The 26,873-nt window shown below is 45.2% G+C and overlaps 1 protein-coding gene across 1 annotated transcript in view; it reads right to left on the bottom strand.

Annotated features, from left to right (window-relative positions):
* Window positions 1-26,873, bottom strand: part of LOC143959353 (voltage-dependent T-type calcium channel subunit alpha-1I-like) — a gene marked incomplete at its 5' end in the record, with an annotated part of 1,248,755 nt that overhangs the window by 1,108,918 nt on the left and 112,964 nt on the right. The window contains 3 exons of the mRNA XM_077468015.1: window positions 2,786-2,978; window positions 20,276-20,365; window positions 20,485-20,610. Coding sequence (XP_077324141.1) covers window positions 2,786-2,978; window positions 20,276-20,365; window positions 20,485-20,610 — 409 coding nt within the window. The remainder of the gene's footprint in view (window positions 1-2,785; window positions 2,979-20,275; window positions 20,366-20,484; window positions 20,611-26,873) is intronic.

Here is a 26,873-nt window from a genome sequence, read left to right as displayed (position 1 = left end):
ACCAAGTTACCAGTCCTTATAAAAACTTTTGTGGACCAAGCAGGTTGTGTGTTAGTGTTTAGCAGACTGTGCGTCAGTCCCTATACCGCTGAAGGACTGCTGCAGTATAGGGCAGCGGTCAGCAGTGGTGCACGTCAACCCTATCTATTGTGGACCGATAGCGGTCCTTACAGAACAGCAGACTGTACCGCACTCAAGCCTATGTACCGTAGCACCCTATACCAAGTTACCAGTCCTTATAAGAACTTTTGTGGACCAAGCAGGTTGTGTATTAGTGTTTAGCAGACTGTACGTCAGTCCCTATACCGCTGAAGGACTGCTGCAGTATAGGGCAGCGGTCAGCAGTGGTGCACGTCAACCCTATGTATTGTGGACCGATAGCGGTCCTTACAGAACAGCAGACTGTAACGCACTCAGGCCTATGTACCGTAGCACCCTATACCAAGTTACCAGTCCTTATAAGAACTTTTGTGGACCAAGCAGGTTGTGTGTTAGTGATTAGCAGACTGTACGTCAGTCCCTATACCAATGAAGGACTGCTGCAGTATAGGGCAGCGGTCAGCAGTAGTGCACGGCAACCCTATGTATTGTGGACCGATAGCGGTCCTTACAGAACAGCAGACTGTACTGCACTCAGGCCTATGTACCGTAGCACCCTATACCAAGTTACCAGTCCTTATAAGAACTTTTGTGGACCAAGCAGGTTGTGTGTTAGTGTTTAGCAGACTGTGCGTCAGTCCCTATACCGCTGAAGGACTGCTGCAGTATAGGGCAGCGGTCAGCAGTAGTGCACGGCAACCCTATGTATTGTGGACCGATAGCGGTCCTTACAGAACAGCAGACTGTAACGCACTCAGGCCTATGTACCGTAGCACCCTATACCAAGTTACCAGTCCTTATAAGAACTTTTGTGGACCAAGCAGGTTGTGTGTTAGTGATTAGCAGACTGTACGTCAGTCCCTATACCAATGAAGGACTGCTGCAGTATAGGGCAGCGGTCAGCAGTAGTGCACGGCAACCCTATGTATTGTGGACCGATAGCGGTCCTTACAGAACAGCAGACTGTACCGCACCCAAGCCTATGTACCGTAGCACCCTAGACAGACCAAGTTACCAGTCCTGATAAAGAGCTTTGTGGAACAAGTGAGTTGTGAATGATTAGCAGACTGCAGCAGAAGGGCAGCAGTCAAGTATAATATTCTTTCTATATTTGGAAGAAAGAATATTATACGTGTACAAGCCTATTACCGTACCACTGATACCAGTCCTGAAAAGAACCTTTGTGGAACTAATAGTAACAGCAAGTCTTTAAAATTATCCTCACTGCCTGACACACTGCTTCCTGCCTGTCCCTATACAAATTGGCAAAAAAGAGTAGGCTGGAACGATTAGCTGGAACAGCTCTTTTGTGGACCTGATAGTAACAGCTAATGATGATGATGATGATGATGATGAAGAAAGACTAATCTGGCTGAGCTGTCCCTAAAATAGCAGCATACAGCGCTCTGTCCCTTTATCTAAACTGACAAAAGAAACTCAGGCTGCTGACCTAACACCTATACCAGTCCTGAAAAGAACTTTTGTGTACCAAATAGCTAGCGTTTTCTCTGTCCCTACTCCACACAGGATCCTTTCCCTACAGTGACAGAAGAAAGAATGTAAAATGGCCACCGGATCGGGTGTATTTATAGGTTAGGGGGAATGTCCAAGTGTCCATGAGCTGTCATGTCTCAATTGGTTGTCCTGTAACACATGATAAACGTGTCACGAAAGGTTAAAGTTCTTGTATACATTAAACACGTAAGTCCGCCGGGGCGAACGACGGAAAAAGGCGTTCGAACCCGCGGACGGCGAAAGTCGGAAATTCGCCGCGAAACGACCGCCGGGCGAACCGTTCGGCCATCACTATATATCTCTTACCTCACTTTAAGAAGCCTTAACTGTTACTTCCGGTAGAACCCCTTTGAGGTCCCCTCCTCTAATAGGAGATACGGTAACCTATCTAGTTCAGATCTCCCTGCATTATTGTCCCGCTACCAAACCTCCTCAACAGGCTTCTAAGATTGACTTTACTGTTATATGATTTTTCGAATTATCTTTGTTGTTACTTGAGCTTGTTTAGCTCTATCTGATGTTTCAGTATCTCTGTACTACTTCATTTCTGAACAAAATAAAATATTTTGCAAGAAAAAGGGGGAGAGAAAGGGGACTCACGTGTAGTATATCCAAAATGTTTTAATAAAAAATATAATATCCACACTTACATAAAATACAGCAGTTTCGCGTGTAGAACTTCCAGTCTCGGCCGCGACCGGAAGTGATGAATCAACACCTGGCTCCTCTCTGACGCGTTGCGTCACAAACACGTGACTTTTTCAAAGGGACTGGATGTACTTTTCCTATTTGTTATTTGCACTTTATTTGTGGATTTGCGAGCTTTTGCACATATTTATGCCAATGTGGATTGATTACCACACTTTATGTGTGGTTTTGCACTAACAGTCAATTTATCAGTAATATTTTGCACATGGTTGGATTCTGCTGATTTTGCACATTATTTTGCATATATTTATTATATATTAATTTATTCATATATTCACTAGGTAGGTTAGTGTGGTAACTAATTAATTATTAACAGGTAGCGCTACATATTTTTGTTTTAATATTTAATAGATGGTGCAGAGATCATTATATATGTTGGCAGCTTCCTGTAGCAGCATTTAAATATTAGATTGGTTTAGGGTTATTAATTTGGTGGGAGGAAGAAGATAGGAAGAAATCTTACTCCTTCTTTTTTTTTCCAAGCGTCTCAGGCGCTTCTCCTCTCGTCTTCGGGCTTCCTCTGCTTCTTGATGTTGACGGCACTTATGGAAATTTTCTACTACTACCCCCACAAACATGTTGAGTACAAAGAAACTAACAATAAGTAGGAAGGAGATAAAATACAGCAACATCCAGGGATTGTGATTGGTAATTGGCTAGAAAAAGAAACAAAAGTCACAAAAATTAACAAACTTTTTTTAAACAGTTCTGCTATTCATGTCTAAAGTGTTACATATTACAACACATAATTATTACTGTTATCATTGTTGCAATTGTAAATTGTTATTATATTAGTAGATAGCTACAGTTAGTAGGTTATGCTGAGCATACACACTGCAAATTTCTAGCATTTTCACAAAGTCTTTAAAAAAAAAAAATTATAACAACAAATAGCAACCTCCCCCCATATTGTATATAGTGTGTGTGTGTGTATATATATATATATATATATATATTACAAAAAAATTTAAAAAATTTCAATACATTTTTATTGAGTATCAAGAGAAAATGCAGGATACAAAACAAAATAAGAAAATATAGGTGGTTTTATTCTAACGAAGGCAGGAAATAACATGTCAGGAAAATTCATACACTAATTCATACTCATATATATAAATATGTAAATAAATATATAAATATACTATTCATTCACTCTAAATACAAACGAGAATAGAGGTCTTAAGATTTTACAGAGAGGAATAAAGGGTAATATATAGGATTATCAGGATCATTTGTGACACCAGCCTGTCCATGGTTTCCAAGAACTGTCAAATAATTGGCTCTTGCCTGTAATGGTAGGTTGGGATTTTTCATAAGAGTAATTAATTTGGACTAGACATAAGACTTTCTGATTTAAGGGCTTGAGAAGCTTTCCAGTGTCTGGCTACTACCGTTCTTGCGGCAGCAAGAATGTGGGTCATCACAGTGCAAAAATCTGGTGGAAAATATATGGTAAAGGGTACCTGTCTGCCACAGCCTCTCCAGCATAAGGCGGAGTTCTGTGGGGAGAATTTGGACAGTTGGTAAGGAGTATAATACCATCCAGTAATTATTTTTTTGTAGCAGTTCCCAGTGGTTGGTGCAGTGAGATGAGTAAATAGATTTAAAGGCAGAAAGCCACTGGGAGGGGGGAGAAAGATTGTCCAAGGTCTGATTCTCATTTAAGGCTTGAATGTGTTTTCTCAAAAACCAACTTTTGATGCAGTAAGTTGTAAGCAGATGGATGTTTAGATTTTCCCTATGCGGATAAATGTAAATTCATGTGCATTAGTAAAACCATGAGTTTGCTTTAGTATCTCTATAGTTTTCAATACAGTGCCATTCAAGAGCTGGTCTACCAATAGTAAACCTCTATCCATATTGGGCTGCAGTCACGGCGGACCCGAGGTGTGCAAGTGTATCTCTCATATTTCTCAACCCCCCTCAGCGTCCTGGACACAGTCTCGTATCACCACTTCCTAGTTCGGCTTCAAGCGTCACACGTCACTGGTGATGATTGCCGTATAGCCACGCCCCCAACATGTTTCGTCATACACTGACTTACTCATTGCCGCAGCCCAATATTGTGCTATCCAGTTGAGAAGTTTGCTGTGCCTTTGTATAGTTTTGCTGTCTTTGGAATTTTAAGAATGTGAGTGTAAATGTTGAAGTTTTTGTCTGTGCAATAAAGTGGTTCATACTGTTTTTCACTATTGGAGCACCTTTATTTTTTACATGCGGAGTGATCTGAATATACACAGTGGATTACTGGAGTATCGTTTCACCATTTGTGTGGTTTTAAAGTGTTTATAGTCTGATATGAATGTATAGGCAGTATAGTCGGTGAGTGTGTTTTTCTTAAGGGAGAGGAGTCTCTTATCACTGTCTGGTGTGGTGGATGAAATAAGAAGACACTACATTTATAAGGAATTTTTTTTGGACACTTTTTTAAAATATATTCTTCATATACATTTTTTTGTATTAATTTATATTGTGCTTTGACACAATTTATGTTCACTTGTCACAGGGTGGGTCATTATATATATATATATATATATATATATATATATATATATATATATATATATATATATATATATATATATATATATATATATATATATATATATATATATATATTGTTTGAATTTACATTTAATAAGTATTTATATTTATGATATAAGCGCCACTATATTTTCCTTATATATTATATTATATTATATTTCAAGGTTAAAATATCAGCTACTGGGGCGTGGCCTGGATCCGATCCGAGATGTACGCTTAGATCTGGAGCTCCCGTCCTTGAGGCCAGCTACTTCAGCGATCTCATCCTATTTTTTACCCTGCCATGGTGAGGACACCCAGAGCTACCTCCGCTACACGGTCCCGTTCGCCAAGGGGCTCAGACGACCTCTCCGCCAGACAAATACCGGAGATATTCCGACCGCGGCCTTCAGGTAGGATGCAGGCCTCCCAAGCGGAAGAGCGGGACCATAGATCCCAGAGCGTTAGCCCTAACAGACCGGAGGCATTAGCCGCGGCGAGCCCGGCTACTGACCGACCTCACCGACCTCACGGCCAGGCAGCAGCAGTGAATATAGATGACCTCCGCAGTGTCCCTGCGGACATCAAAAGCACATTAATGGCGGCGATATCAGACATGAGGTCTGACATACACGCCATGACGCTGCGTGTAGAGGAGGTAGAAGCTGTACAAGCGAGGCAAGACACGGCCCTATGCCAAGTCCAACAGATAACAGAATCCCACGCCATACATCTCAGGGATATTAACAGGCACCTGGAGGACTTGGACAATCGTGGAAGGCGCCGCAATCTCCGAGTAAGAGGCATTCCAGAGGCCATTGAACCTTCCCAGTTATCACAAACGGTTGCCATATTGTTTAATGAGATCCTTGATCGCCCTCCTGCCACTCAGATTAGCTTTGAATGTATACATAGAGCACTGCGGCCCAGAGGGAGAGAGACAGACCCCCCAAGGGATGTTGTGTGCTGCCTCTTGGACTTTCAGCTTAAAGAGCAAATTCTAAATGTGGCCAGAACGCATAACCAGGTCACGGTACAGGGCGCTACAGTCAAAATATACCAAGACCTATCGGGCATCACCTTGCAGAGGAGAAGGGAGCTCCGGCCACTTTTAGATTCCCTGAGAGCTAGATCCATTGTTTACAGGTGGAAGTTCCCCTTTGGCTTAACGGCATCTCACCACGGCAAAACGGCAATTCTCAGACCTGGATCACTTCTTCTTCACGCTAGACATCCCACCAGTGGAACTGCCAGATTGGTACAGCGACTTCCGCCTTTCGACACTCACCCGAGCTTTTTCTATGGACGGTATTGCGAAAGCGGGCAATTTCAGCATCGGACGCCGCTGTCCCCACCCCTTACCTCCTCAGTCGCCCCCGCAAGATATTGGAGCTCCAAGGAATGGTAGCCCCACGGCTTCACCGGCGCATCGCAGAGCCCGGATTCACTGAATTCGTCGTCTCAACACTGATATCTGCTCATATCTGCTCCCATCTGACTCCAAGGTACTGGGACTCACTCCCTGCCGCTTGACACCTGTTTGATTCTCCTTATCTCAAGCTCCCGGTAACACCCTGATGCTCGGGGTGTGGGTCGGACCCTGTTATATCCAATGTCTCAGATGGTGTATTGACCTGTTCAATCTGTTCACCCCACAGACTCTCCAAGGTCCCCCAAGTCATCCCTCCATTTCCCTTTACACGGTTCCACGACCCCAGGTTTATCCTGCAGCCCCACGATCACTTAGCCTGTTTTCCTCTTCCCTCTCCTACCCCACCCCCCCCTTCCTCTGCACCCCCCCTTTTGATAGTCCAAAGTTGTGAAGGCAATTATCCTACCGGAACTTATTTAACTCAACTGACTTTGGGTCATTCAAGATGGACACAGAAAGGTTGTGACAGACCCCCGAGCTTAATACTTTTTGATACTGCTCAGCTATACTCATATGTCAGATTTGATTTTCGGGTACATCTTCTGTTAACAATTTTTAAGTGGTATTCAATAGCCTACGCATCGTGTCTTTTGCCTGTCCTCACCTCCCGGCATCCCTGATCTATTTTCTCCTTCATCACCGGCTTCTAACCGCTCTTCTCTTTTCCCTCTTCTCCTTCCCCCTCTCCCCCATCTTCCTTTTTCCCTCTTTTTTCCCACTTTTCTCTTCTAACTGTCTGCTTCATTTCTCCATAGAAATTCTCTAGTCATTAACTGTTCATGTTGGGATTAGGCTCTCACGGATTCCTTCTATTGACCTGGGGTCTTCTCTGACTGAAGGGGGCGAAGCTGAGGTTCGGGTCTTAGTATTGAGTATTGGTCTTAGTATTGATAGCAAGTACAGAGGAGGTCCTGCTCAGGAGGGGGCTTCCTTTTCTTTTTCTTTCTCCGCCTCAAAGACATCTGAGTGGATCTCCCGTTCGGGATTGACTGCTGATTGTCCTGATTAGCAACGTAGTATTCCCCACTTCCTTTGGAAGACAAGCATACCTCCTGGCTTACCAACACCTGCTGGGGCCCGGACCTGAGCATGACCTCCTCCACCTCAGCACAGTACACATTGGCAAGTGGCAGCATTATAGGGGGTTTGACCCAGACCTAGTGCGTACCAAAACTTCAGTCTCGCGCAAGATATATAAAAAGTTTTTTCTTTTTCTTTGTTAAAAGTTTATATCTCCAACACTTTAAGTTATGCGGGCAACTCTGTTATTGTAGTAGCTTTTATAAGTTAGATATGTTATTTTCTTTTAACCATGTTCGTCAGATGGGCAGCGACCTATTAAAATAGGCTAAGGAAACTGTATGAATAAGTGCTATGTGGTCAGTTTGTTTCTCTTCTTACACCACCTCCCAGTCCCAGGAACTTAGTCTCACATTGATTTATAACTGAAAGACACACAAGGTGACCCATTCAATACTCAACCCTCCTTCGTATGACAACGTGGCGTAGATTTCTTCTATTCTCTCTAATTGCCACATCCTCCAGGGAGACAATCCCTCCTCAGGGACATTCACCGTTGCCCCTCTCCTGAACTTTTGGTTAAAACAATGTAAGTCTAGACTATGTTTACCTATTTGTGGCATCGAGCAATTCATCAAACTCACCTCACCATGGTCGGATTCAGATGTGTGAGTGGGCCAGTCTGAGGGGGAGCTTATGCTCTCCCGGGTCCTGGTCTACCTACAACTCCTCCTGACCCCTTACCTTTGAAGCCTCGACAGGACATAGAGCCCCCTCTCTCAGTTCGTACCCAGCACTCACCCTCCCACGCAGGGGACTCTGGTAGTCTCACTGACCTTTCCCGGTTACTCCCATCAAAAGGCGCAGGGTTGCAGGTCAACCCCGCCAACCGGTTGTCCTCACATCCCCCCTCTTTAGGAGGCTTTAGTACCCCTCATTTCCCGTTTGTTCTCCTCTAACTACATACTCATCCCTCCCCACCTACCTTTCTCTACCAACTCTCCCCCATCTTCTCTCTTCTTACCCCCCCTTCCCTCCCCCCCCCTAATGCACCCTCTGCCTGCGCGGGTCTCTGGCGTCCCCCTGTCTCTACCTCCCTACTACCCCTTGGGCCTTTTCCCAAACCGTCATGCCACGAATCCACCCCACCTCGGACCACCTTACATTTAAAGTCCTCTCCCTAAACGTTAGGGGTCTGAACACACCAGAAAAACGCTCCCGATTGTTATCCTATGCAAAACAAGCCAAAACAGATGTGGTTTTCTTACAAGAAACCCACTTTTGCTCTAAACGCACTCCGAAATTGACAAATCCCCACTTTCCTCATGGTTACCACGCCACTTCCCCTCTTACTAAATCTAAAGGAGTCTCTATCCTTATCTCCAAAAACTCACCAATCAATATTAAGGATTCTCTTATAGATGAGCAAGGGAGGTTTGTCTTTCTCAAAGGAACCTTTAAAAATAGACCCATCACCCTAGCGAACATATATAGCCCCAACTCTTCACAAGTCCCCTTCTTCCGTTCTATATCTCAGCAACTGCTTTCCTTTCAGGAGGGAATGCTGATACTAGGAGGTGATTTCAATATATCCCTCGAACCCCTTTTGGACACCTCGTCAGGTAAGTCACATATTACTTACAGAACACTCAAACAAATCAGGAATTGCCTTCAGGATCTCTGTTTACACGACACATGGCGCATTTCGCATCCCAAAGACAAAGGCTTCACCTACTTTTCCGCTCCCCACGACAAATATTCTCGTATAGACTATCTTTTCTTGTCGCAACAGGACCTATCGTTAATTAAGGCCGCAACTATTGAACCCATGACATTATCCGACCACCACCCCATTTCCCTGACACTTACCTTCCCAGAGATTAGCGAACGCACATTCATATGGAAACTGGACCCCACTATCTTAGCCGACAAATCAATCGAAAGTGACCTGAATAAATGCCTGATAGACTACTTCTTAGAAAATGATTCCCCGGACGTTTCCGAAATGACTCAGTGGGAGGCACATAAATGTGTAATAAGGGGCAAAATGATATTGATTTCGGCAACACTCAGGAAAAAACGTAAAGCCAGACTCACTGAATTATTTACCAGATTAAGGAAGTTGGAAGCACAACATAAATTAACATTGGCACAACATACCCTGACGGAATTAACTGACACTCGAGTCCTAATCAATGAGACCCTGAACTTAGCCCTTAGAAAAAATGTTACCCTGTCCCAAAAGCTCTTTTATGAGCACGGGAATAAAAGTGGCCGCTTTCTTGCCCAAGCCCTGCGTAAGAAAAAAAACCAGAACGTTATCCATCATCTGCGCTCTCCCTTGGGCGATTTACTTCTTCACAACAGAGACATCGCCAAAGAGTTCGAGACCTATTACTCCTCACTATACAATCTCCAGAACTCTGCTAGTGCGACAGATGCTCATTTAATGCATGAACAGGCTATCTCCTCCTTTCTCACCCAATTTGCACCAGCTAGGCTTTCACCTGAAGCTTCGGAGGGATTGGAATCCCCAATATCCCCCCTAGAATGGAATCTAGCACTTAAGAATATGAAACCCGGGAAAAGCCCGGGCCCAGACAGTCTGCCCGCGGTTTACTACAAAACCTTTTCAGACTCATTGAGGAAGCCTTTCCTCAAAGCCTTTAATTCTATCTCTCCCTCCTCCCCCATATCACAAAGAATGCTGGAAGCACATATAGCTGTCATTCCAAAAGAAGGGAAGGATCCGTCCCAACCCAGCAACTAAAGACCTATTTCCCTCCTCGATTCAGATATCAAGCTTTTTTCTAAAATAATAGCAAACAGGTTGCTCCCTTTTCTCCCATACCTTGTTTCCCAGGATCAAACCGGTTTTATCCCTGGCCGAGAGACCAGGGATAATACTAGTAAAGCCATAAACTTACACCATCTTATAACCAGCACCAACCAGAAAGGATTTTTCCTTTCTCTGGACGCGGAAAAGGCGTTCGACAGAGTGTCTTGGAGATATATGAAAGCAGTGCTCCATGCGATTGGATTGGGGCCTCCTTTGATCGACCTAATCATGGCATTATACGATAATCCAACTGCAAAAGTTAGAGCCAACCACACTCTGTCGGACGCCTTTCCCATCCTCAATGGAACAAGACAGGGATGCCCACTATCTCCCATCCTTTTTGTCCTGACTCTTGAACCCTTCCTCTGTAAATTAGCAGGAAACCCCAACATTCAAGGCATTAAGTCCCCTCACAAGGAATATGCCGCTTTTGCAGACGACATTTTGTTATTTCTTTCAAATCCTTTGATCACACTCCCGGTAGTGCTTTCAGAATTCCAACAGTTCCAATACCTGTCGAATCTTAAAGTTAATTTATCTAAATCCTTTGCACTAAACATTTCTCTACCCCAAAAAATAGTTGACCAATGTAAGATAAATTTCCCTTTCCACTGGAAGAATGATTCCATTACATACCTGGGCATCCAGATCCCCTCCAAATTATCCGATCTATATGCTAAAAACTTTATACCCCTCTTGAATCAATTGATCAATGATCTCAAAGGTTGGGACAAGCCTATATTTTCATGGTTTGGGAGAGCAGCTCCCAATGAATGCCCTTCCGAGAATGCTTTACCTGCTCCAAACGATCCCTATCCACATTCCTAGCTCCTTTTTTAGAAATTATAGACAACTTTGCTCCAGATTTCTTTGGGGCAATCGTAAGCACAGAATAAGTTATGACCAACTCTCACGACCAAAGAATCTGGGGGGAATAGGACTACCAAACCTCCATAACTACTACATTGCAACGCACTTAACCAGGATAGTGGATTGGAATGTGCACGCCACCAGTAAAGATTGGATAATCCTAGAAGCCTCATTTACGAAATTATCTCTAGCATCCTCACCGTGGATTCCATATCGATTCATCCCGCCGAGCCTGCTACAGCACCCTCTCATAGGCCCAACTTTAAGATGTTTTCACCGCATCTGCAAACGATCAAACATCTCATCCTCCCCGGGTCCCCTGACTCCTTTGAATCTTAACCCCGACTTCCCACCCGGAATGAAACAAGACTTTCTAGCAGACTATTTGGCCTCGACTCACATCAGGGCCCACCAATTCTTCCGGGGCGGGAAACTACAAACCAGAACTCAGCTTGGGACCCAGACGGGGGATGCCCTCATTCCTCCTTGGTCTTACCTTCTGTTGGCCTCATATTTACAGAAATTAGACAAAAATTTCAGTTGCTCCCGACAACTGTCCCCTTTCGAAACACTTTGCACTCAAACTCTCCCCCAAACACACCTCATCTCCTCTACACATAATTTGCTCTTCGCGGAACTTAGAGCGAATGACACGCCAGCTTGCAAGAAACGGGAAAGGGATTTGTCCATCTCACTATCAGATGACCAGTGGGAGCAAATTCATGTCACCATACATAAAGGGTCCTCTAATGTGAGCACTCAAGAGAATGGATTTAAAATCCAATCCAGATGGTACCATACTCCGGTAGTAATCCATAAATATAAACCTGAAATTTCTGAGACCTGCTGGAGATGTAATCAGGACAAGGGAACATTGTTACACATATGGTGGTCCTGCCCATCCATTCATAATTTTTGGACAGAAGTTCACCGCCTTACAGAAAAAATCTCTTCCTATACACTAGAATTTACTCCAGCCCAATTTCTCTTGCACCATTCCAGTTTATCACATAGCACTTACCACAAATCGTTGACAATGCATCTAATAAACGCTGCCAAGCAATGCATTCCTATTCATTGGCAATCCCCCCGAGTTCCCACCATTAAAGATTGGTTTCTCAGAATTCAAAAAGTTTCGGAAATGGAGAAACTTATTAACATTTCCCGGGACACCCCATCCAAGTACAACACGAAGTGGGCCTGCTGGATTCACTTTCAGACCTCTCAGGAATATTTGTCGCATATGGCAACTAGCTCGTAATTTTGTGCTCAGCCCTTCAGTCCCGACACACCTCTCCTTTACTTTATGATGGGGGCAAGCCAAAGACCCCCCCCCCTTCTCCCCCCTCATACCTCCTCACATCTGCAGATCTTATCTTAGTCATCTCCCCCCCCCCCCACTCCATCCCACCTGCACCTCCTCATCCCTTTCATGACACCCCTCCCCCCTCCCCCATTTTCTTTCTTTCTTTCTTTCTCTATTCTTAGTCTTATATTTGCCATCTATACCCTACATTGACATATAACTTAGGATTCCACACTCTACAATACTCATCCTCATAGCCATAGTTCACCATGTGTTTCGCAATTTTTCACTTAGTTAGGTAACATTTGAACGGCTTAAGGCCCTAAGGTATTCACCATTCCCCATGATCTTTACGAACCCTCTATAGTCTTCAGTTAAACACGTCTCCCCTTACATCCCAAATCATTGTGGATCTGCCTAGATCAAGTCTCCTCTGGTCTTATGTGAACAGACTTGGACAACTTGTGTACAGTTGTAGACTCAGAGGATATACAACAGATGCCACTTCAGGACTAGGTGGCTCCCATATATTTTTCGCATATGTTTCAAGTTGCTCTTGGGGGTTATATGATCCTCATGTTATTCTTTTAACTTTTACGTGGGCACATTATCTCGCTGTACAAATGGGTTCGTTATAATTTTTGTTTCACCTGCTACTAGTTCCCTTTATAGTAGTAGTAAGTAATCCTATTGTTGAATTGGAATTTATGATCGAGATATATACCCTGTTTTATGTATATGTCACTCGCTCTATGTCAATATTCTGTCTAATATTAATAAAATTATTTGAAACAAAAAAATAAAAATATCAGCTACATTCTGCAAGATTTTAGAGTGGCAGCTTGAGTATAGGGAAAACAACATTTTTTTTTTGCCCTAGGCGCAGTGGGTGGCATTTGAATAGGGGCGGATTATTTGAATACCAGCTTTTTTCTAGTATGAGATATTGCTGAAGCTATTTAGGATTATGTGCTGCAGGTAATGATTTCAAAGGGTGAGATAAGAAAAGTATTACATCATCAGGAAACAAATTAATGATGTGAGAGGTAGTACGTGTTTGAAATCCTGATATTAGAGGTTGTTGGGCGAATTGCTTCCACCAGTGGTTCAATCATTAGATTGAAAATTGATGGGGAAAGAGAACACCCTTGATGGGTTCCATTCGATATAGTAAATGTTTTTGATAGAAGGCCAGATGTATATACTTGTGCTGATGGATGAGAATACAGTACAAGGATGGCCGAAAGAATAGACACATTTTTCCATTTTAGCTGCATATATCACCAGTGGACACTGCTGAAAGCCTTCTCTGCATCTATGGAGAGAAGCAGAGAAGGCGTATGAGTTTTTTCTATGAGATGCCGAATATTGATAAAGCGCCTAGTTGTGTCAGTAGTCTTTTTTTTGTAAAGCCCATTTGATCTGGTTTAACTAGATTGGGCATAACGTTTATTAGACATAGTGCAAGCAATTTAGCGTATATTTTTAAATCCAAATTAAGTAGGGATATTGGCCGAAAGTTTGCAATGGATGTGGGTTCCTTGCCAGGTTTTGGCAAGGTAACCACATATGCTGTCAGCATTTCTTGTGGAAAGAATAACCAGAAGCTGCTTCTTGAAACACAGCTATGCGATGTGGAGAAAGGATATCTTTAAAAGTTTTGTAGTAATCATTTGTAAGCCCATCTGGTCCTGGCGACTTACCAGAGGGAAGTGAGTTGATGACTTTGGAAGCTTCAGAAATAGTGAAAGGAGAGTTTAACAACTCTGTGTAGTGCTTAGGGTAGGGAGTTGTAATTTGGCTAAAAAAACTTTTATATCTGCATCTGAGGGTTGGGGGGGTGGAAGAGTAATTTTTTTATATTGTACAGGGAACTGTAATAATCCGCAAAAGTATAAGCAATGGCCTGTGCATTCAACAGTTTAGTTTTAGTGGAGTAATGAATAAAGTATTGAATATGAGCCCTTGCTTAGTTTTAACCCTGTTGGCCAAGAAATTGCCTGCTTTGTTGTGATGGGCCTAGAATTTCAGTTTAAGTGATCTAATTTGTTTATCGTGGCGTTCGCATATTAACAAGCTAAGTTCGGTATCAAGTTTAGACAAGGAGGAAGCAAGGAAAGCCAAAGGGATGGTTGTATTCTATGTTTCAAGGGTCTGTATATCTGAGATTAGTTTATTAAGATGGGCATCACATTATTTCTTAATTTTGGAGCCAATTTGTATCAATATGCCTCTTATGAATGCCTTATGGGCATTCCACAATGCGAAGGGATTTGTGTCTGTAAGTTGTTTTCCAGCATAAAAATAAGTAAATGTTTACTAATGGTAGATTGATGGAGGGAGGATTGTAAAATAGAGTCACTACAGCACCAAATCGGAGTAGGAGAACAGGGGTCCCCTTCATCAAAGGTGATGGAGATGGCAGCATGGTCTGACCACGTAATATTGTGAATGGATGAAGAAGACACCCGCTGCAGTACCAATTTATCTACCAAAAAGAGATCTATACGGGAGTAGGTATTGTGTCTAGCAGAATAAAAGGTAAAGTCCTTCTCATTGGCATGCTGACACTGCCAAACATCATATATATCCTCCTTGTCTTTCAAGGAGGGGCCTCGGCAACGTGTCAGTGAGGAGGAGTCCAGCTCTGGGTAGGGGACTACATTAAAGTCTCCACACATAAGACTTCCATATAACACCTTAGAAATTTTCCGTATAATTTTGTGAATTAAACCTAGTTGGTGTGTTTTTGGTGCCTAGATGGAAGCCAGGGTGTAAGGTTTAGAGTTTAGTTCACATGTTACAAAAATAAACCTACCATTAGGGTCAGAGAACACATTCTTAAGTACAAATGACGCTGATCTTTTGATGGCCAATAGTACACCTCTTTTCTTTGTGCTAGTACAAGAGATAAACACATCTGTGTTAACTCTTTATGAAAATGAATCTCCTGAACTGCCAGGAAAGCCACCTTATGGTGTGCAGCTTCTTCCCAAAGAAAGGGTCTGTTGGCCGGATGATTAAGGCCATTAGCGTTTATTGATAAACACTGAAGACCCATGTTAATAAGTGACTATATGCTATGGAATCGCCGTTGGGCCCAAGAAAGAGAAGTCCATGTAGAGCTGTGATGGTTGTTGAAAATCCCTGAAACACGTTATTGGTTAAGCAAGTGGGATCATCCGATAATGGTAGTATGGTGTCCTGACATAATGAAGAGGTCAAATTTTCCTGAAGGAAACGGCATAGAAACATGTCCCAACAAGGACAAAACATTAATTTGAAAATGGGAGCAAAAATAAAAGACTTAAAAAAATAAAGACCTTGTTGGGGTCAAGAGCAGTTAAACTGCAATAACACCGGAGGGGGTGTGGAGTAATGAAGTACGGTGGTGTGTACTTCAGGAGCTTGTGGGGCCTCCGTAAAATGTTGTCATGAGATTAATGCGCTGGTATCGTCAGGTGCCATGTTTGTCTTTTTGCCTTTTCTGCTTGTGTTGGGTTTTACACCATTCTGGTTCCAAAAAGGCATTCTTTGGAAATGAGCTGGACATTGCTTGTAGAGGAGGAAGCTCAGGTAGGATTTGCCATTGACGCAAAAAGTTGAGACCATCTTACAAGGAGGATATCCTACTCATGGTGCCTTGGTGGTTGATCAGAAGTATGGCCAGATACCTCCATTAGTAAGCCACTTTGTGGTTCCTGAGTGCTTTGGTTACCATTTGGAGGTTACGTCTCAGTTGTAATGTGTGCTTAGAAAAATCCGGTAGTAACTGGATATGTGCTATTTTTTCAGGTAATTGGTCAGCCCTGCGGAATGTATTGAGTAATTATTCTTTTATTTGGAAAAAAATTATTATGAGCAATACATCTCTAGGGACACTAGCTGGAATGTGAGCGGGTTTAGGCACCCTATGGATACCGATTAAGTGGTTTTAGTGTTGCGCAAATGGGGGAATACAAGAAAGGAGGGGAGAGGGAGGGGGGGGGGGGAAAGGGGGGGAGGGGGGAGAAAGAGAGGGAAGGAGAAAAGAAAAAGGGGAAGAAAGGGCAGGGAGGGGGAAGGGAAACAGATGAGTATGCAGGTAAAGGATAAAAGGGTAAAGGTCAAAAAGTGCTAGTGTAAAATTATATGTGTCTGGGTGTGCACAAATCCTTGTTCGGTACGTGCTAAACTAAAATAAATGTTAGAGAGTGGCAATCAAATATAGATTCTGATAGAGTGCCTGAAACAATAGACATACAAATCGTGGGTGCTGTGCAAAACTGCAATAAAATATGCTGACAATAAATGAATATATAACTTAAGGTGATAGTCCAAAATATATGGCTAAAAGTGTACAGTGAGAATAATCACATAAGCACAATCCCATGTGACATGCCAAGTGGAAAAAACACAGATATCAATCAATCCAATATAACAAAATGCATGTTCCATGCGGTGTTTATAAAGTGCCAAGTGAAAAAAAAAAAAATACAGATAACAATCAATCCAATATAACAAAATGCATGTTCCATGCGGTGTTTATAAAGTGCAAATAGTGCTAGCAGCAAAAAAACGTTACAACACAGGTGAAATGATAAACACATAAAAATAAGGTGCTGGTAATCAGTCTGGGATATTCAGTCCTGTGGACGTGCTGTGTTCTAAGGGGAAGCACTAGCTTTGAACTTCAGTGATCCATGCAGGCATACATGTGCAGTGACTTAATCCTCCTATTTATCCAATATGTGGATGGATGTGCCCTTACCTCACGGCTGTGAGGTTACAGCCTTAATAGTATAGGTGGGTAACTGGCTCCTGTTCCTGGGATAGGTATGCCTCACGGCTGTGAGGTTACAGCCTTAATAGTATAGGTGGGTAACTGGCTCCTGTTCCTGGGATAGGTATGCCTCACAAGGTAAAGAGATAATGTCCCATAGTGTAGTAGTTTCAACCAATTGAATTTTATTTAAGTATAGTGACAGTTATAGTTATCTGTATTTTTTTTTTTTTTTCACTTGGCACTTTATAAACACCGCATGGAACATGCATTTTGTTATATTGGATTGATTGATATCTGTGTTTTTTCCACTTGGCATGTCACATGGGATTGTGCTTATGTGATTATTCTCACTGTACACTTTTAGCCATATATTTTGGACTATCACCTTAAGTTATATATTCATTTATTGTCAGCATATTTTATTGCAGTTTTGCACAGCACCCACGATTTGTATGTCTATTGTTTCAGGCATTCATCCATTACTGTGAGTTTTTATTTGTATGGCACTCTATCAGAATCTATATTTGATTGCCACTCTCTAACATTTATTTTAGTTTAGCACGTACCGAACAAGGATTTGTGCACACCCAGACACATATAATTTTACACTAGCACTTTTTGACCTTTACCCTTTTATCCTTTACCTGCATACTCATCTGCTTCCCTTCCCCCTCCCTGCCCTTTCTTCCCCTTCCCCTTTTTCTTTTCTCCTTCCCTCTCTTTCTCCCCCCTTCCCCCCCCCTCCCTCTCCCTTCCTTTCTTGTATTCCCCCATTTGCGCAACACTAAAACCACTTAATCGATATTGCTCAGGGAGTAGGTGAAGCTCCCTTCAGTGTTTGCAGCATCCCTCTATTCCCCTTGTCAAGGTGGTTGGCGCAGAGGTACTTTATACACTAATTGTTTGCTACCCAATGGATACCGTTGATGGTAAGATCGGTGGAGGATAATGTGGGGGTCGCTGTTAAAAATACATCAGACGTAATGTGATATTTGGGACGTGGCGATAGATTCTGGTATGCAACGCACCTTTAAATTGATCTGTCCTCCAAATCCGCCACCTTGGCTTTCATCCAAGCGATGTCGTCTGCTTGATCTTTATTGGTGTCAACCAATGTGTTAAATGAAGTTGCGAATTCGCTCATTTTGTCCTCTACATGACTGACTCTGTTCCCTAGCTCATGAACTTCACCTTTATGTTATTGCAAGCAAGATAAAACATGAGATTGAATGGAAGCACTCAAGGAAAGCAGCATTTCTTTTATTGTTGTGTCAGAGATAGGCTGTCCAGTAGTGGAGAAGATTGCAATGAATCTTGCTCTGTTGTAGTTTAGTGTGCTGAATCATGGGCTGCACTCACCCCCTCTATGGTGTCTTTCTCTCCTGCTGTGAGAGAATCTGTCCTTGGCCGTGATTTTAATGGGCTGCGGATGTCTGGTACAGATATAGCAGAGCTGGATGGTGAAGCAGCTGTATTAGTGGATGGGGCAGTCACCTCCAAAATGTCCACTGCTCCAGACACTAGAGCTACACCAGCAGCCATCGGCTTTGTGGACCCGCTGCCATTTTGTTGTGGTCTCCGTCCCATGGCTGGAAAGTATTCAGTAATTTTAAGGTGCTGTAACAGGTTTTTATGGCTTCTGGACATACCACCGAGTGGAGCCGAGGTACAGGGCTCTGGGGATGTCAACCAGTGATCAGTAGATGAGAAAAATGTTTTGCCTATCATCTAACAAGGACACCATGTCCCTTTCGAACATTATTGAAAAATTAGAGAAATGAAAAGGGATTTTTAAGGTGCCAAAACAGAGCAAAATGAGATGAAATCATTTAGCACAGTAGTAGTAATGTATTATCAACATTTACTCTCTGTATGTCTTGTTTTTACTTTGAATACATTTTTACTTTTATAAAAATTATTTTCTCTGTTTTGGCACCTTAAAAATCCCATTTAATTGCTTAATTTTTCAACAGTGATCAGTAGATGCGCCGTGGAGTGAGATATCCCGGAGAGCTGAGCGGAGCTTCTTCACTCAGCAGCCATACTAGACAGCGGTCGACCCGCCCCCTAAATTTCCAAATCTTAACAGGCAGGCAGCATTTGCCATTTCAGGTATATATGTTGTTCCAGCAAAGTTTGTAAATGTTATTCAACATACAGTACAACAGTGCAACTTATTTTACAGGTAAGACCATCAGTGACGCACCTTACACTAGAAAATAATCAATGGACTGGAGGTCCATGTCATCTGTATCCAATAATATACATAGTATCAATATAATTGTACTGAACACACACATTTGAAAACAAAAAAGAGCATTGCTCCAGGCATGATCAAAATAAAACAACCTGTAAAAAAAAAAAGAACACGTATACATTGAAAATATGTCCTTTTTATTTACAGAAGCTGGTTATATTTTGATCACGCCAGGATGGCTATGTGATTCAAAACAGTTGCATAACTTTGTACAAGCTCTGCTGAAATAAAATATTGTAAGGTGGTGCAAACTATCATGTGGAATTACTGTATATATAGATTTAGATCTGGCACAAGCTAGTCAAAGATGAGACAAACTGTAAGGCCGCGTACACACGCGGGGACTGTTCGCCCAACTTTGTCCGTCAAACAGTTTCGGCAAACAGTCCGCTCAAAATTAGCATGGACGGACATGGCCACACACGACGGACGAACAGTTTGCTGAAACCGTGCGCGATGACGTGAACGGCACGTACGACGGGACGAAAAATACGACGTCCTATACACTGCATTATAACTTTCGGCATGTAAATCCTTTCTGAGCATGCGCGGAACTTAGTTTGACGAACAAGCCTACACACGAGGGGACTGTTCGCTGAAACTTTGTTTCAGCAGACAGTTTTTCGGAATTTCCGAAAAACCTTGTTCAGCGGACTGTTCGCTGAAACTGTCCGCTGAAAGCCCACACACGAGCGGACTGTTTGCCGAAACACTGTTCAGCGGACAAAGTTGGGCGAACAGTCCCCGCGTGTGTACGCGGCCTAACTCTATTAAACATTTACAATATCATTATATAATATTGCATCAATGAATGCTGTTGTGATTGTGGATAACGATGGGATGAGGGAGGTTCAAAACCTTATGTCATAAAAAATACACTGTCATAAAAAATACACTGTACTTCATTGAGAAAATTTAACGAATCCAGAAAGAATAGATACCTGCTGGTCCACAGCAACTGCATCAAGACCATTATACATAATATTAACCCATCCGTCTTTTGATGCCAAAACAAAAAGTGACATTAAAGCCTGGAATGAAAAGAAAAAATTGACGTGAAGTAAAGAATGAGAAAAAAAATAATTACTAGATTTTTAAGTCTTCATATGACAATACAGGGCTGTTGCTGGAAATAGATATTAAGCCTTACCTGTCCTAGATTATCAAAGTTGTACTTGTGGTGAACCCATTTATAATTGGCAGCCTCACAATCTGACTTGTTGGTGACATTTCGAACATCTACACCAAGGCAGTAGAAAAATTTACCTTTAAAAAGCTAAAGGGCATACAAAGAGTGAAATGAAGAAATATGTAAGTACAATGATAAACTATTTAATGCACATTTGCCGCAAGCAGACATAAGACGTATGATACTCCATTTAGTTCCTTTCAAAGCTGTAGTGTTAATTACATTTATACAAAATGTTTTCAAATAAGGTGTAAGCATGTGTATTTTTTGTAGAATCAATCAATGGGAACATCACTTAATTAATGTAGTTTTGATTAAAAGATAAGTAGGATATATGTGCATAAAATAAATATACATATGGTGCTAGGAAGATCCGTGATAGAGAAAGCCCTTATGTTGGTTTATTCCATTCTTGCTTTACACCACTCTGCCAGTGTTGGAGCAGGGGTAGGCAACCTTTAAAAGGTGAAGATTTACCTGAGCAAAATAGAAGAGATCAAAGATCACTGAGGTTCGGAACCCCCCCCCCCCCCCCTTTTTTTTTTTATTGAGAAATTAACTAGGAAGGCACCAATAAAAAGAAAGGACGACAGGAAGAAAACATATAAAAATTTAACAAAACAAACATTACTATAAAAATATAAACTAAGCCTAGCCTAAAAGCTCTGGCCAGTGCAACTGTGCAAGTAGTATGTATGGCAGTTTCCAGGGTTTGGTAGTAGTTTGGGTAGAGGTCAGTAGTAGGTAAGGCAGTGTACAGAGGTCAGTAGGATGATCATGTAGGCCAGTGTAAAAAGGTCAGTAGTATTTACGGTAGTGTACAGATATCAGGATCAGTAGTAGGCAGGGCATTGTACAGGGGTCAGTGGTAGGTGGGGAAGTGTACAGGGGTACGCAGGGCAGTGTACATTGATCTGTAGTATGTAGGGCAGTGTATAGGGGTCAGTAGTAGGTAGGGCAGTATACAGGGGTCAGTAGTAGGTAGGGCAGTGTACAGAGGTTAGTAGGATGTAGGGCAGTGTACAGGGGTCAGTAGTATGTAGATCAGTGTATAGAGGTCAGTAGTAAGTAGGGCGATGTACAGGAGTCAGTAATAGGTAGGCAAGTGTACAGGGGTGAGTAGTATGTAGGGCCATGTACAGAGGTCAGTAGTGGGTAGGGCAGTTTACAGCAATCAGCAGGGCAGAGCTCGGCAGTCAGTACAGCAGTGGATGGGGGTCAGCAGGGATGAGGACGACGGCTAGGACAGCAGTGGGTTGGGTCAGTAGGTAAGGAGTATGTAAAGAAGAGCACGGGGTCAGGAGTAAGTCATGCAGAGTTCAGTAGTAAGTAGTGCAGAGTTCAAAGGTCAGAAGAATGTAACACAGAGTTCAGTCCTAACACAGAGCTCAGGGTCAGGTGAATGTAAGCAGAAGTCAGTGATCATGAACAAGAAGCTGCCTATTTATTTCTTCCTCTCAGTATTATTTCAGTATGTGCAATAAATATTGATATCTGGCAGATTCACACGTCTGCATTGCAAGAAGCAGCATAATATAACAGTGTAGGGAAGTGTGCAGGGGTCAGTAGTATGATCATGTAGTGTAGGGCAGTGTAAAGAGGTCAGTAGTATTTAGGGTAATATACAGAGGTCAATAATATGTAGAGCAGTGTCCAGGGGTCATTAAGATGAAGGGCAGTTTACAGAGGTCATTAGTACTGTATATAGGGCAGTGTACAGGGGTCAGTAGTAGGTAGGGCAGTGTATATTGGTCAGTAGTATGTAGGGCAGTGTACAGGGGTAAGTATTATGTAGGGCAGAGTACAGGGGTCATTAATAAGTAGGGCAGTGTACAGAGGCCAAGCAGGGTGAGGGGAAGTGTACAGGGGTTAGTAGTAGGTAAGTCCGGGGGGAAGAGGTCAGTAGTAGTAAAGACAGTGTACAAAGGTCAGTAGGATTATCATGTAGGGGTAAAGGAGTCAGTAGTATTTAGGGTAGTGTACAGTGGTCAGTAGTATGTAGAGCAGTGTCCAGGGATCAGTAGGATGTAGGGCAGTGTACAGAGGTCATTAGTATATAGTGCAGATTACAGGGGTCAGTAGTATGTAGAGCAGTGTACAGAGGTCAGTGGAGTGTAGGGCAGTGTTCAGAGGTCAGTAGGGTGTAGGGCAGTGTACAGAGGGTCAGTAGTGCATAGAGCATTGGGTGGAGTCAGTAAGTAAAGAGTAAGTAATGGAGAGCACAGGGGTCAGGAGTAAGTCATGCAAAGTTCGATATTAAGCAATGCAGAGTTCAGAGGTAAGTCGTAACACAGAGCGCAGGGTCAGTTAAATGTAAGCAGAAGTCATTGGTCATTGCCATGCATCTGCCTGTTTGTACCTATAGCCTTGACTATTAACCATTTCTTCCTCTGAGGCAGCTGGGAAATAAATGTTGATATCTGGCAATTTCATACATCTGCATTGTAAGGAGCAGCATAATATAACGCTGCCAACACATCACTGAGGGTAAGGCCATTACAGTAAAGGTAACCAGATTTTTTCAATTAAATCCGGGGACATAATATATATATATTTTTTTACTAGTAATAGCTGCAATTACAACCCTCTGCCCGTCACCGCTGCTGCCCGCCTCACAGCCTGTCAAGTCTTACTCTCCGGGCCCCCGGCTACTACTGGGTGGGGAGTTGAGGAAGATCATTCGGCCAGGGAAGGCAAGGAGATGGGCAGGTGGCTGGCTGGAACTTGAGCCAAGGCAGAAGAACATGCGAGCAGGAGCGGAACAGGCATGCACCCGAAACTGAAGAAATATTCTCTCCCCTCTGACCAGCACATGATCATCAGAAAGGGGACAGATAATGACAAAAATACACCCCACCCCCTAAGCTAGTAGGAGCGGCAGAGTGGGGGAAGTGCAATTCAGATTTTTTTTTTTTATTCTGCACTGCCTGTCTTTGAAATTGCCCCAGCCCCTGTTCAAATGCAATCCAGGGACAAAGCCGGGGACCGTCTTGGTTTGGGGACAGTGTCCTCAATCCGGCGGCTGTCCCCGGAACCCGGGGATGTCTGGTCACCCTACATTACAGCCTGATGTTTCTTAGCAAGACCCCCTGCTGCTGTTTCACAAATATCCAGCATTCAAGTTACTGGTTTGTTTTCCAGAGAGGACCGGAGCGGGACGGACCGCAGGGATGGATAGAGGAGGGCCGGACATGACCGTGTGTCTAGTGACACACGAAGGGGTGGGATTTAGAAGGGGAGGCGGGGCCGAAGGAAGGGGAGCGGCCAGTTAAAGGAAGGGGGCGGAGCCGGGAACGGGCAGTGCGGAAGGAGGAAGACACGAGGAGGCAGTTTTTCACTGCTCCTCGTTTTCGTCCCGAACATGGCCGACGTGGAGGCGCTTCTGGAGAGGCTGCGGGCGGCGGCATCATCGCGGGGACCGGACTGGCTACACCAGCAGGTAGCGGCGGCGCTGGACGGGTCCGTGGAGCGGGAGGAACGGCCAGGAGGCGCAGACGGCGGCGGAATGGCGGCACGTGGGCGGATTTCCCGGCCGCCGACAAGGTACTCGCCTGGGACTGTGGGGGGGCCTGCTAGACTTTTCAGGAGCCCACGGGGGGAGCACTCCTTGCCCCCGGCTAAGAGGAGCCAGCCACTACGTCCGGAGGGGTTCGGGCGGCCTGCAGGCCGAGGACATGCGGGAGGGGGCGGGGCCACGGACTTACATGGCGGGCCTTTGCCAGGCCCGAGCGGGACCGTCTCACCGGGAGTTTTGGATACTGCAGCCCTGCAGGGGCCGGGGGGGGCTTCCAGGAGGAGGGTCAGGCGCCCTGCGGATGCCGGAAGGGTGGCCGTCAGCAAGGGGACTTCCGCGGGGGTGTCTCCCCCGGCCGCTCTGCACGTAGCGGGGGGGGCGGACGGCAGGACCCCCCGCACAGCTCGTGTTCATGGACGCACGGCTGCGGATGTCCGAAGCAGGTCCGGAGTTACCCCACCAGCAGCCCTGCGGGAGACGAGGGGGGCGGGCAAACGGGCTCCTCATGGCACGGCCAGGAAGGGTGCTTTTGCGGCCAGGGGTCCACCATTGACGATCCCCCCGGCAGCCCTGCACGGGTCGCGGGGGGTTGACGGAAGGAGCAGCGTTGGGCCAGCCGCTGGGGGCCGAGCGGGCGGGGGTAGGGCCAGTCCGGAGGGGGGGCAGAGACTGTCAGGTGATCAGGGGCGGGCATCACGGAGCAGGAGCGGTGCCAGGAGCGGCCCGCCTGCCAACAGAGCCGAGAGACAGCCGGTCCCGCTGGACAGCGGGGGGGCAGCCGCCAGTCAACGAGGGGCGTGGAGCAGCCCGCCTTCCAGGGGCCCCTCGCCAGGGGGGTCGCCGTGTGCGGAGGACTTGGCCGGGGCGAGCAGATCGGAGGGGGAGCTGTCGGAGGAGGAGGAAGTGCCCAGTCGACCGATCACGTCCAGGGAGGTCCGAACAGCGGCTGTGGGGAGTCCGCCCAGTCAGCCCGGTAAGTCGACTGACAATGTTGTTTTCACCACTGCTTTAAGGGGTTTGTTGGATTCTGTGTCGGTGGGGGGGGGAATGACAGGGTCTCCCGCGCCGCCGCTGGCGACCTCTGCCCAGCCGCGGGGCGGGAGTGTGCCCGACGGGGTGGCGCGGGGCCAGCTGGGGGAACTGTTGGAGGGTTTGCGGGTTCTGGTGGGCCGTTTTGCTGGTAACCCGGTTCTGGATCCCGCGGTGGGGGGAGGTGTCGACTGCGTGGAGCAGGCAGGCGGTGCGACTCCTGGGGTCGCTGACGGAGTGCTCAGTGTGGGGTCGGGGGCGATACCCGTGGGCGGTCAAGTGCCGGAGGTTTCGGATAAGGTGAGTACGGCGGATTCGCCGGGCACGGAGAAGACGGCGAGGTCGGACATTGTGAGGATCGCAGATGCGGCTCGGTGCGAGGTATATGTATGCTTCGAGGGTCCGTTGGGGGCGCATTTAAAACAGGAGGTGAGGGACAAAATCTGGAAGGGGGAATATGTGGAGATTTTCTCCCTTTTGCCCCTGGAGAAGTTTAACCTGGATAGGGTTAAACCTGATGATACGAAGAAGGAGGATGAAGAGAAGCGTCGGTACCGTTTGATCCCGCGCACGTTTGCTAACTGGCTGCAAGCGTTCGCTATTTTGGCGAGCGTCATCGGGGAAAAGAGTCCCGAACACTGTTCGGCCTTATTTTGTTACATGGACGCGGTGGGGGAGGCCCATAGGGTTTATGGTGGCACGGCGTGGCTTCGCTACGACGAGCAGTTCCGTCAACGCAGGGCGGTGCGACCTGCCTTGCGTTGGGACCACAAGGACATTAGCCTCTGGATGAGGCTCATGGCGTCGGCGAGGACCCCTGATCGGCCATTTCAAGGGGGGGCCGGGAGTAGCCACTCTTCGGGACTGTCGGCCGGAAAAAAATGGGGAGTGTGTTGGCAGTTCAACGAGGGCTCCTGCAAGTTTGGTGGTGCCTGCAAGTTCAAACACGAGTGTTCGGGCTGCGGGGGAGGACACGCACTCGCGCGGTGTTTTAAGAAGGGAAAACGTGCCGGAGAGCCTTCGCACAAGAGGGACGACGCCGGTGATGTGGGAAAGGATGGTTCCTTTCCTAAATAGGTACCCAGATAGGGCGGCAGCGGGGTTGCTCTACGCCGGTTTTCGGCATGGGTTTAAGATCCCGTGTGCGTTATCGGTGGTGCCCCCGCTGGCGAGGAACTTGAAGTCGGCTTTGGAGCACCCGGCGGTGGTATCTGAGAAGCTGGCGAAGGAGGTGGCCTTGGGTCGGATGGCGGGGCCTTTTCCGACGAGACCGTTGGACGAGTTGGTGGTGTCGCCGTTGGGGGTGGTTCCCAAAAAGGAGCCTCACAAATTTCGGTTGATTCACCACTTGTCCTTCCCAAAGGGGGGGTCGGTGAATGACTTCATTGACCCGGAGGCTTGTACAGTGTCGTATACGTCGTTTGATGCGGCGGTCCGCTGGGTGAGGCGATACGGTCGTGGGGCGTTGATGGCGAAGTCTGACGTGGAATCTGCGTTTCGACTGTTGCCGGTTCACCCGGATAGTTTTTATTTGCTGGGTTGTTGTTGGCAGGAACGGTTTTATGTAGATAGATGTTTGCCGATGGGTTGTTCCATTTCCTGCGCGATGTTTGAGGCGTTTAGCTCCTTTTTAGAGTGGGTGGTTCGGGACGTGGCAGGTGTTGACTCCGTCATCCACTACTTGGATGATTTTCTCTGCGTGGGTCCTCCTTCTTCCAATGTGTGTGCGATTTTGTTGTCCACGTTGCAGCACATTGCGGAGAGATTTCGGGTGCCTTTGGCTGCTGATAAGACGGAGGGCCCGCGT

Source organism: Lithobates pipiens, unplaced genomic scaffold (assembly GCF_037356315.1).
Source record: "Lithobates pipiens isolate NorthernLeopardFrog02 unplaced genomic scaffold, aLitPip1_a1.2 Scaffold_71, whole genome shotgun sequence".
Taxonomy (NCBI): domain Eukaryota; kingdom Metazoa; phylum Chordata; class Amphibia; order Anura; family Ranidae; genus Lithobates; species Lithobates pipiens.
The sequence above is the reverse complement of the archived record's forward strand: the minus strand, read 5'-3'. Positions and strand labels throughout refer to the sequence as shown.